Source organism: Sprattus sprattus (genome assembly GCF_963457725.1).
Source record: "Sprattus sprattus genome assembly, chromosome: 9".
Taxonomy (NCBI): Eukaryota; Metazoa; Chordata; class Actinopteri; order Clupeiformes; family Clupeidae; genus Sprattus; species Sprattus sprattus.
The window spans coordinates 23,460,533-23,473,673 of NC_137928.1; the positions used below are offsets into that span (position 1 = coordinate 23,460,533).

A 13,141-nucleotide genomic window follows, 5' to 3' on the forward strand; every position below is an offset into this window, starting at 1 on the left:
ACCTTAAATATTTCACTAGCAGTTGGTGTCTAGATTAGAATTGGCATTTCATTTGGAGTTGACCTGAAACATATTTCCTGTTTTTATTCTATTGTGTTTACCTGTAACGAAGGGAGAGAGAACTTCATTCCCCATACGCAAAAATGGCTGATTAAGGTGGGATTGCAAAGGTTTTCCCTTTTTCCAACCCACCGTGATTAACCTTTGATACCTGTGGTTAAAGGTGAGCAGCCAAAAATGAACAAAACATTACCCACCATTGATCAACCTTAAGCTGACGATCTGCCTCAGTTGAACAATTGTATGAGTGAGAAAAACTTAAAGAAACATAACAAAAAATCCTTCCGAAGGCGTCTCGTCAAGACAGGTGTCTTGCACGAGATATTTCTATGGGTGAAGGTATCTCAAAAAAACAATGTTTTTGAGTAGTCTTACGTAGGCTAACGTTCTTATGTTAGAAAATTGGCTGACTGACGCCTCGCAAATCACATCAACCATAATTGCTGGTTACAATAACGGTGTTATCAGATAGTGCAGTGTCTATTTCTAAAATAAACTAAATTTACCTTAAATAAGGATATTTTTCTTTCTTTTTTCATTATAATTTTTAAATTAATAACGAATAATTTTTTTTGTTATAAACCTTTTAATCATCTTTAGCAAGGGTGCCAATTATTCTGGAGGACACTGTACTACCAGAAACAGACCCGCCAGTAATGCTTTCACAGCAGCACTGTTTGACCTTTACCATTAGATGCTATGGTTAGATTTACATTGTGTGGGCTGCAAGCTCTGAGTGCATCACAGTAAACTGATCCATCCGATAAAAGTTTGGGTGTAGAGAAATAGCAATAATAAGATCAATGCATTCAGTTGTCATTACATTACCAAATATTATACCAGATTACCATTAACCCTTAGGGGGCGGGGGCCTGTTTGACTTTTTTTGGGAGGTCTCTCATGCCTTAATGTTTTTGTATATATAACTAAAAGTATTGATGCACGTGGCATATATGATTATATTCAACATACATTTCCATTAGCCAAAATCGGTAAAATTATGGAGCCTTTAATAAAGATAACCGACAATGATAGAAAACTATGATTATAATTTTATTGGACAGTTTATAAAACAACACAACATTTCTGATAACTGAAGGGACAGCAATAAATATGTGAACATTTGTCACATAAGCAACCTACACTAAATGGTACACAGGCTACATGATATACAGTAAAGCAAGGGTTGTGCAGTCAGAGCGCTTTAGTCTGCACTTTTCCCATTACATGCTTCTTTGTGTTTTTCTCTGGTTTGAATAAAATAATGTAACATTTTGGGATAAATATACAAAAAAGCATTCCATAACTAGATGCTAAAATAGCAAATATCTCCACTGCTACAGTAAATTTTCCCGGAGAGCTGACATAAGATGGGATAAAAGTGATCCAGACTGCACAGAATATCAGCATACTAAATGTGATGAGTTTGGCTTCATTAAAGTTATCAGGCAGTTTACGAGCCAGAAAAGCCAGTATGAAACACAAGACAGCAAGGACTCCAATGTAGCCTAATATGGCCCAGAATCCTATAGCTGACCCCACATCACATTCTAGAATGATCTTATCTTTATAGTGATGCATATTCTTATATGGGAATGGAGGGGATATAGTTAACCAAAGGACACATATAAGGACTTGTATGAGAGTGAAGCCAAGAACACTGAGTCTCTGTTGCAGAGGCCCAAACCACTTCATGACATTACTGCCTGGAAGATTGGCTCTAAAAGCCATTAACACCACTATTGTTTTCCCCAGAACACAGGAGATACAGAGAACAAAGGTGATCCCGAACGCTGTGTGACGCAACATACAGGACCACTCAGAGGGCCGACCAATGAAGGTAAGGGAGCAGAGGAAACACAGAGTCAGTGAGAAGAGCAGCAGGAAACTCAGCTCTGAGTTGTTGGCTCTGACAATAGGTGTTTGCCTGTAGTGGAAGAATATCAGGCCTATTGTGATGGTTAAACACCCACCAAACACAGAGAATGTCACTAGCAGTATCCCCATTAGTTCCTTAAAAGTTAGGTATTCAATATTTTTCAAATCACACTGAGTTGTCTCTTCATTTGACTTGAATTCAGGTGGACAGGACAAGCATGTGACTGCATCTGAAAGGACAAACACATTGAGTGTCGGGAGGATGGCCGCTTTTAGATATCTGACAAATGTGCTTAATGTGATCCTTCCACACAGTAACATGATCAGTATTAGAGTAAAGGAGAGGAGCTGCGTCATCTCACTTGTGGTGTTACTAAATTCGCCGTCTGCACAACGGATGCAGTCAAAGCAGCAGATGGGCTTTCCTTTCACAAATGCCCTCCGGGTGCCTGGCATGCAGCTCTCACTGCAGATTGACCTGGGTACCTAAAACACAAACATACAGCATCGTATGTCTGACACATACACTTGCATACATGTTATCTGTGAAGTGTCTCTCAGAGAATTTACCTCCTGTTTGTCTCCAGCCCAGACTGCAGTGACATCTTGTTCCATCATGAACTGCTGGCCCTCCTGTAGAGATGCATCATAAATGCCTATAGACTCAAAAGAGATGGTGCCAGCAGTGTTCATCTGCCAGTTCACAAGGGAATATCGCGCAGCTGGGTCGCCCCGGTGATCAAAAGATACACTTTGCCTTTGCTTTGTGGTGAAATTCACCATGGTCAGATAATGCAACACCTGCAATGTAATATACAATGCTTTTTAAACACATTACGTTCTTGTAATAGCTGAGAAACAAAAAAAATTGCATCCTGGAAGTAGTAGGAAGTCACCAAACCTGCCAAGGCTTAATTTTGTTTTTGCTCGCACAAGACTGATTTGAAAATGGCCCTTGACCATTCTCACAGGCAAGGAGCTCATCCAGAGAGTGTGCCACAGCATACACGGCTTTGTATATGTTGTTGAGTAGACTGGCATCTGATACATCTGTGAAACGAGTGTCTGTGTCTCCCAGGGATTCCTCCCCTGTGCAGGCTTTGGCTGTGCTGTGTGAGTGAGGGTCAAAGGTGCAGTCAAACACGCTCTCCCACATCTCCACTAGCCCCTGATTCCCAGGCTGCATGGAGGGATGGGCATCCAGCATGAACTCTTGCAGCCCAGGGATGATTGCATTGGGCACGGCAAAGCCCACTGCCCCACCGACCACTGCGTAGTTTGTCTGAGTTGCAACATACCTGTATGTGATCCAACCCTCACTGCCAACCCACTGAAAACCAGTGACATTCTGGAGGAAGAGTTCCTTAAGGAGAATGTCTAGATCATTGCCATCTGCAAAAGCCACAATTACTTTAGATGTAGACTTACTGATGATATTGACCACATCGAGAAACTTTTCACGTGGGTCAGTCCTATAGATGGCCACAGAATATTCAATGCAGACACCCTCTTTCTCAGCTGCACTGAGAAAAGTGGCCATTCCACCGTCTCCATAATCACTCCTGCTTCTGATGGCCCCAACCCAAGTCCAGCCAAAATGCTTGACCAACTTAGCCAGTGCCCTGCTCTGGTGGTAGTCACTGGGAATGGTTCTGAAGAAGGAGGGGAACTCTTTCCTGTTACTCAGACAGGCACAAGTGGCTGAATGACTTAGCTGCAGTAAAATAAGCCAACAGAAGGATTATTAATTAATTTAAACTTTGCCACACCGCATATTCCAAAACAGACAAGAGAAGATTAAAATAAAAAAAGAAACAACGTCAGACAGTTTCATCATGGATGTGGCCGTTCCCTTTGGTCATCATGCTCACCACAGGAATGTGAAACGGCCCCATGGTCCTTGCAATGTCTATGGTGGCTGTGGATGTGGTTTCCCCTATGACTGCATGCACAGTGTCAGGTCTGACACAGCTCTCTGACACAAGGCCATTCATTAGGGCAAGAGAGGCCCCGACAGACAGGGGAATGCTGGGACAGGAGCCGAAGATCTTATATCCCAGTGTGAACCCAGGCAGGAGCTCTGTGCTGTTGTTAATCTCCTCAATAGCAAAGATCATAGTCATAGCATATTGCAGCTCTCCAAGATCAAGTCTAAAAGAACAACACAGAAAACATATTTTAAAAATGGCTCCATATATCTACTTTGATATATTTACATGTTATTTGTTACAAATATTAAATGTCTTGATCTTACCCTTCACATCTTACTTGTCCTGGGTTGACCTGAAGTGATGGATTCACACTGCTTGGATTTTGGTGAAATGAAAAAATGCCTCCTATATTAATGTTGCCTTTTTTCGAAAAATGAAGGAGTTCTTGCGATCCATACGGTCTGCATGTATGTGCTGCATTTAGCAATGTAAGTGCAAGTAAACGAGCTACCAACAACATTGCTTTCCCCCACAGACTAAATCTGTCAGACAGCATGCAAATACACGGATGCCATGGTTCTTATATAAGGCAATCTAAGGCTAGGCGTGGACTCCAGCATGGAGTTCAATACTGTGTCAGTGCTTTTCAACCAATTGCAAAATCATTCCTACTGACTGACAGAAAGAATAATGCAATCAGCTTGCATCTATGACAAAAAAGTTTAAATCATCAAGGGTTTCTCTGCTGCATTGTCTTGAAAGTTCAACATAAGACAAACATTTTGCAAGTATTTATATATTTTTTATTTGGACTTGGTACTTTAATCTGAAGTACCTCATAATACAGATCTGATATATTTCATCACTGTGCTGAGGTGCTGATCTAGGAGTCATCAAGTGGAAACTCGAATTCTTCATCTACCCATGTGATTTTATTTGCCTTTATGGTATTTTAATGGCAATGATAGATAGTCCTTAAATTAACTTAATGGGAGCTCAGTTTCCTTTAAAAGTTGGATGTCAGTCCGGGTAAGGTCACTGTGATTTCACATGTGCTTTACCCATTACGTGTTTCTTTGTGTTTCTATCTGATTTAAATATTATTATGTAACATTTAGGAAGAAAAATGCAGAAAAGGAGGCCAAAGCTAGAAGCTAAAATTGCAAATATCTCCACAGCCACAGTAAACTTCCCAGGAGAGCTGACATAAGCAGGTATGAAGGTGATCCAGACTACACAGAATATCAGCATACTGAATGTGATGAATTTGGCTTCATTGAAATTATCAGGTAGTTTTCGAGCCAGAAAAGCCAGTATGAAACACAAGACAGCAAGGAGTCCAATGTATCCCAGCACAGCCCAGAATCCCACAGCTGATCCAAGATCACATTCTAGAATGATTTTATCAGTGGAGTAAGCCATGTTCATGTTTGGAACTGGAGGAGCAAGTGCTAGCCATAGGGCACATATGATCACTTGCAGAAGTGTACCGCACAATACACTCAGTCTCTGCAAGGGCAATGAACACTGAGGAACCCCAGCACCTGGCACTGATGCTTTAAAAGCCATGACCACTATCATAGTCTTAGACAGAATACAGGACAGACAGAGAGCAAAAGTGATCCCAAACGCTGTATGTCTCAGTTTGCAGGACCACTCGGAGGGCCGACCGATGAAAGTGAGAGAACAAAGGAAACACAGGGTGAGAGAAAACAACAGCAGAAAGCTGAGCTCTGAATTACTGGCTTTAACCAGGGGCGTGTCAATGAAACAAAAGAACACAACTGCCACAACAATTGTGAAGCAGGTGCCTGCAAGAGAGAATAGAGTCAAGATGATTCCCATGTTTTCAGTGAAAGAGAGGAACTCCATCTGCTTCAGAGTGCAGCGGCTGTGGTCTTTATTTGACCAGAACTCCAGAGGACACTTTGTGCATTCTGTAGAATCTAAAACAGCACACATTATTTGTTATTATACAGCACAGTCAAAATATTCTTATTTGAAGTTGCTTCACAAATTCTGGTCAAACAGTTTATAACAGATTATTCTCTCACCAATTTTACTGCTGACCTCTCCCTCAGCACACTGCACACAGGAGAAACAGCACAGAGGCCTCCCTCTGATTGTAGCCTGGCGATAGCCTGGGAGGCAGCTCTCACTGCACACAGAGCTTGGTTTCTGGTAAACAGTTTATAATAAAGTTTAAGTTTAAAGTATTTGGCAGACACTCCAGAGACTAAAACATATAAGCATGACTGGGAAATTAAGCATTATACAAATTTCAGCAACAATAAATTGTAGTAAAAAATAACAAGTATTACTTTCTTAATTATAATAATAATTATAATAATACCAAAAACTATGATTGTATATGAATTGTTTGGCTGTAACAAATACACTAGCTGTTGAGTGAGTTTTTAAACTTCTTTAATATACCACTGCTGTTGCTGCGAGGGACAGCACTAGGTAGGTAATTTCCCCACTACCACGACTGACAATCAAACCGGTCAATGTTACCTGTATGTTCTCAGTGACTCAATATGTTTCGATTCCAATAAACCTCACTGACGTGATGAATACAGACAGTATTTGTATCACCAAAGCTACAACAAGATAAAACTGAACACAATCAAATTTGATCAGACAGTATATGTTGTACCTACTGAGTTGGTTTCGCCAGCCCAAATAATATTGACATCTTTCATGGCAAACTGCTTGCCCTCTGGCTGCGAGGCATCATATTCCCCAACAGTCACAAACACAGTGTCTTCTGCTGCATTTTTCTGCCAGTTCACCAACTCATATCTTGCTGCTGGATCTCCATCTTGGTCAAAGTAAACGTTCTCTCCAGAAGGCATTGTGAAATTCACCCCGTGTAAATAATGTAAAACCTGAATTGGGAGAATGTATCATTTATCATTTAATTTCTACTTTTGTATTTATAAGTAGGTGTACTGTAATACAGTGCATTGTATTGATCAACATCTGTTTTGAGGGAAACTGGTAGCAGCACTATAACAGTCTTCACAGACATCCTTACCTGACCTGGCTTAATACTTTCTTTCAGAGTACACTCTCTGGCCTCAAAAGAATGTTGACCATCTGTACAGTTTAAAAGGTTCTGCATGCTGTGAGCCACTGTGTATACTGCTTTGTACACATTATTGGAGATTCTAAGCTCTGACAAATCAGTAAAGGGGTTTTTAAGCTCTGTCAGGTTTTCTGAACCTGAACATGGCCTCATACTATTTATATTGCTTTGTTCAGACAACTGGCATTGGAATGCTGTCTCCCAGAACTCCCTCAGAATGGAGCTGGAATTGTTTTCTGATGGATTCAGCCTCAAGAGGAAGTCCCTCAGCCCAGGGATTTTTGACCTGCTTATCGTAAAGCCAATGGCTCCACTGAGGATCCTGGCTGTCCTTCGTGTGGCCAGGTGCCTAGCTGTGATCCAGGACTCACTCCCTATCCACTGCAGCCCAGTGAGATTTTGAAGGAGGGCCTCTTCCAGGAGCACCTCCATGTCACTCTGTGCCAGAAAGGCCACAAGCACACGAGCTGTGCCCATTCTTATGACCTCCACCACACTGGCGATCCTCTCACGAGAATTCGTCCTCAGAATGGCCTCTGAGTACTCAACGCACACTCCCTCTCTCTGTGCAGCCTCCACAAAGGTTGCCATACCATTGTATCCATAATCGTTATCACTTCTTACAGCCCCGACCCAGGTCCAGCCAAAGTGTCTGACAAGTTGAGCCAGGGCCCTGCTCTGGTAGTAGTCACTAGGAATGGTTCTGAAGAAGGAGGGGAACTCTTTCCTGTTACTCAGACAGGCACAAGTGGCAAAATGACTGATCTGTTGAGGTTTAAATAGACATATTTGTTGTAATTAGATGGTACCCAGTACTAAGATTAATTGTAAACAAATACCATGTAATGATAGTGGTGTGTATGTTCAGATACATCACCACAGGTATTTTGAAGGGTCCTGTAGTTCTGGAAAGTACTATAGTTGAAGAGGACTCGGACTCTCCTATAATTGCATGCACTGCTGACTGTCCAGCACACGAATCGTCCACTGTGAGGTCCTGTCCATTCATTAAAGCCATAGCTGATCTCATAGACAACAGAGTTGAGCCACAGCTGTCATATATTTTATAACCTATGGACACATTTGGAAGTAAGCTACTGCTGTGATTGATCTCCTCAATGGCAAAAATCATTGTCTGAGCAAAGCGGAATTCTCTGAAGTTTATGCTGTAATGTAAAGAGAAAGAAGTATTAAAATCATTTTTCATGTTACATCATGTGGTAGCACGTAAACCAAATTGTTATCACAAAAAAAAACGACAACATGAAATACATTCCTATCCCACATATGTAAATGCAAAAGATCAATTTACAAAATCATTGAGACAAACCTTGAGCATGTGACAGGTTCTGGTTTTTCCTTAAAAGTTATTGTAGGTCGTGTGACTTTGCTGTGAATTGAAAATGCTCCTCCGATCATCAAATCTCCTTCCTTTGATAACAAGGGTACCTCGGGCATCCCCATCAAGTGACAGAAAGGCTTCTCTGCCTTTGCCAGCGAAGTGTAGACCAGGAGTAGTAAACAGAGCGGCATCTCCGAGTTGTTGGGAGTGCCCAGTTGACAAATATGAGAAAGGGGGTGTCTGCAGGCCTTATAAAGTGTCATGTTGATGTCACTCACCTCAGCCTAATCTCACCAGCTGACTGATAATTAAAGAGGAGATAGTGTTGATTTAAGGAGCTGTAGAAAAAGTAGAAGCTATTAGTTATAAATATTTGTCCCCCCTTTTAATAGAGCAGGTTTATTTGACACTTGATTAGTACACTGTACTGTAATATATGAAAAAGCATTTTTTTTTTCACCTGGAAGTTTGTAATGCACACAGTAAATCTGCCAGGTAAAACATGCGATACAAGTTGTTGTGATTTATCCTAGTGATATCTAGCTTAAGCAACCGTCTTAACTGTTGGTAGTTGCTAGCTAGTAATGTGAATTAATTTTAATATAAAGTGAATATGAACCTGTGATTATGTTAAGCTGAACCGGCACCCAGAGGATTTTTACTTATCGTGACTTTTTAATCATCCTAGCGATCTCTAACTTAAGGAACCATGTTTACAGTTGGCAGCTGCTAGTGTGTGTCAATATGGACTCATCTTTATGTGTGAATATGAACTTGTGTAAATCGGAACCCTGAGGGTTTTTCTGCCTTTTCCTATTATATATAAGTTACATTTAGGAGACTGTAACATCAGCGAGATAACTAGCTATCATTCCATACCCCCTGGTTAAGAAACTTTTAAATAACCTTTTAACAGTTTAAATGGCTGAGTTCCATTTACATGAATAGCTAGTTATCTAGCTGATGCTACAGCAAACAGGAAACGGTTTGCTGTATAGCCTGAAGCAAAACTTAATTTCTCAAAATCTGCTCACTAATAAAAGGCAGTCTTGGGTTCAAAGTGATCAACCACTTCAAGATGATGTTAAATGTCATCGCATAGACATGAGAGGAGACCTACTCCTGAGAGTAAGTAATGGGACACCAGTGGAGCAAAGGCTTACTCTGATATCAATGTGGTGAATGAAGGCCCTTCCCCTTGCCTTGACCAAACAGTTCTTTACATTCCCATTGGAAGTGTCACAAGATTGTGAGTGGGAGGGAGGACGTTTTGTGTGTGTGTGTGTGTGTGCTGGGAGGGGATGTACTGATTTTGCTAGAATACCCATGCATACTTCATGGTTTTATTTAAAACGATGATTTAATGTTGTTTGAACTCTGGTTTCTGCACGGTTGTGGTCAATACCCGGGTTTGTTTTGTAAAATTACATAAAATACTGTAATGTTGTTTATACACAGTGCAGTTAATAGTCAGGGAAATATGGTACCTCGTACACGAATGGGAATTGTATTATAACTCTTAATTATTTAGATGTATAAGCACATACGTGCTGTACTTAAGGCCTCATAAACACTTAGGGCCTGATTTACTTACAGGATTGCGCCCATTTCAGGCGTAAAATAGCGGTCGTAAACATAAAACGGTATTTACTAAGGGGGCGCAGCGCATATTAACGCCTGTGGGTGTGAACAGGGGAGGGCACGGAAACGTGGGTGGAAACCTGGGTGGAACGTGGGCATGGAGCGCAATTTAATGGGAGGAGAGAAGGTAAGTGCGCCTAATGATGTATTGCGTGGGAATTAACTAAAACTGCCTGTCGAGCACACGTTTCAATTTGCGGGATAATTCTCCGCCTCGTAAAAGCACGTCATAACCTGGAAGCGCATTTCCATTGAGTCTGAAAACGTTGATTTTGCACCAGTTATAAGAGCAAGGCGAAGATTTAGACAGAGACAGCGCACAGAAATATTTTTTTCAACTCGTATAACACTTTTTCAGTTAAGCGATCCACAAATCATTAGACGGTACAGGTTAACCAGCCACGCAATACGTCTGAACCAGATCAGAGACATGAAGCCTCCAACCGGAGATCACATTCCATTCCATCAGTTGTTAAACTCAGGACAACATTACAAATATTGGCATCGGATCATTTCAAACAGTTATAGCATCAGAAGTTGGTATATATACCAGCCTTCACTCAGCCAAATATTCACCCAGGTACTCGACGCATTGCTATGGTGCGCTGGTCAATACATTTCCCCATAGCTGAAATTAGAGACATCAAACACTTTTTTTGAAATCGCAAACTTTTCGAACGTAATTGGAACCATTGCTTGCACCCACATGCAAACAGTCCCACCTTCAATCCACGAACACATTTACCGAAACAGAAAGCACACATATTCAATGAATGTCCAGGTCATATGTGATGCCAACATGACCATTACTTACGTGGTAGTGGTCTGTCCATGACAGTTTTATCTTCCGGAATAGTGCCATCTATTCATGATTGAGCAACGGTGATTTTGGAGAGGCCTGGCTACTTGGTAAATGTATTTGTTTCAGTGGGGATATATTGTAGTGAACCCATGTCCCAGAACGTATTAATCTCGCCATGTACACACTTTATTGTTATAATAGACAGTTTATGCATTAATGCCACAAATAGCATATTATTTATAATCGTGTTCTTTTAAACATCTCGCTGTAGGTGATGGCGGGCAAAACAACAATATAACCCATTGAATCAGGTTCAATGATTGAGCGAATGTGAACCAATATTTCTCCTCTCCGCTGATACTTAGTTTTTTCTTCCTCGAATCTCCATGGTGGGCAGTAACTTGCAGGCAATTTCTCCCGTCTTTTAACGGTTCGTAAATAATGATTGCCCAGCGCAGATCTGGCTTGATAAACATCACGGAAAATGCAGGAACACCGTGAGTTAATGTGCGCCTGGCAAAGGCGCAGATTAAGCTGCGTTCGCAAATCAATGTAAGTAAATCAGGCCCTTCAAAGGGCGGAGTAAGCACACAGTGCCCAGCGCAGATGTGGTTTGATAAATACCACGGAAAATGCGCAAAAAAAAAACTGTGCGTTAATTTGCGAACGCAGATTAAGCAGCGCTCGCATATTAGTAAATCAGTCCCTTAGTCTAATTCCATGTAAATAATACAACAAATGATATTTGTTGTCATTTAAGCAATCAACATAAAATGTTCTCAATAATGACATAGTCTGTATAAAATCTGTAGATCCTGAAAAATTCCTCTTGTAATGTATATGCTGAAGTTAAATTCAATTAAATTGTATTTATATACAGGCATGCAAACTTGTCGCTTTTCGGCGAAATTCGCCGTTTTCCCACCGAAATATGCCATTTACGTGAATCGTGTAGATCCGAGGAGGTTTTTTTTGGGGGGGGGGGTGGGCATTTCAGAGGAAGATGAAGAATAGCTGCATTCATTTTGAGGTGAGTCTCGGTTCTCGTGAACAGGGATTAAAGTATTCCGGAACCGTGCCGGATTTCCGGCGTGCAGCGTTTGGCTGCGGGAAAAAAGTCTAATATAATTTTTTTTTATATTGAAAACTCGTTATCATCACCATTACTTTCGAGTTTATGAGTTTGTCTGCCAATGATATGAAAAAAGCACAACTCTCAGGCTGTCAAAAGAACATAATTACCCAATCAGAAGAAGATTAGGGCGGGTCTTGGGTAAATTTGCTTTCACCACCGACTTTTCTGTATCGCTCTGCCTACGTAGATGCCAAAGTAGAGTAGATACTGTCAGACCGAAGCAGAGTAAGTTCAAGAATCCTTGGGAAGATGCCCTCCTAGTTGATGAAGGATTGAAAAAGAAATGGCGCTGGGCATGGATAGAAGAGATAGGGAAGGACGGTAAGCCTTTTGGTAGCCGGTGTAAGAAGTTAAGAGAAGCAGGTGCTCTCTTGTTGTGCTCAAGAAAGCTACTGTATGCAACTAGCGGGAAAAAGGTGCTTCCAGTGCTTCCACTTATGAGTTAGACCCCGCTCGTAGAGCAGCTGTTCGTGCTATCCAACACACAACGCTTTTACCGGGAGCAACAACCACATCTGATGTACCATCAATAACTGACCGTTAACGTGCCCTGAAAATATGCGTGTGTACGTTCATCGTAGAACTCAATCCAGGCAAGCTCGCCCAACCCCTGGTGAATTTATGCCAAAAAATAGCTATTTTAACACACACGGCATAACACCAGAGTTTAAAAGACGTATTTCGGAAAAGCTAAAGTTTTCCTTAAATGTCGACGAAGCCACCAACAAGAACCTGGACAATGTTCTCGTTCGTTTTTTTGTTGAAGATACAAAGCAGTAAAAACGCAACACTTGCCAGGCAGGAACATGAATATAGCCAATGCCTCAGCAATTAGGCTACTGTATGCTAGAATAAAAGATGTATATTTTATTATACGATTATTTCTTCTGAACGAAGTAATTATGGAAATGTTGCAATATAAAACTACATTCTACAGCTCACTGTTGCTCTTTAACGGTTTAAAAAGTGAATCACTGTCCTTTTGCATATATCCTCAATGAAATGGTTGCAAATCAAATCTTCTTTCACTGACTGAATTTCACATACCCTTATAACATGTCACCTTGTGATTGTAGGTCATCTTGAAATCTTCCAAGGACAAAGCTTAGCAGCAAAACTTGATATCAAAAAGAAATCGTAAATGCGTCATGTTAACATTAGTACCATATTGTAGTGAGGTGGAGTATTGCTGACCCTCTTGGGATTGCAGTTTCAAAAGTCCCACCATAATCTGCCATCATTCATTTCTAAATATTTTTTT

The 13,141-nt window shown here is 41.0% G+C and overlaps 1 protein-coding gene across 1 annotated transcript; it reads right to left on the reverse strand.

Annotated features, from left to right (window-relative positions):
* Positions 1-1,254: 1,254 nt before the first annotated feature.
* LOC308370378 (uncharacterized protein) lies at positions 1,255-8,424 on the reverse strand (the record flags this gene model as incomplete). The annotated part of the gene is made up of 11 exons (XM_080845032.1): positions 1,255-2,424; positions 2,509-2,739; positions 2,840-3,652; positions 3,810-4,089; positions 4,193-4,330; positions 4,909-5,815; positions 5,924-6,047; positions 6,533-6,760; positions 6,910-7,725; positions 7,838-8,126; positions 8,291-8,424. The coding sequence occupies 11 exons, from the start codon at positions 8,422-8,424 to the stop codon at positions 1,255-1,257; spliced, it is 5,130 nt and encodes a 1,709-aa protein (XP_080701158.1).
* Positions 8,425-13,141: the final 4,717 nt, after the last annotated feature.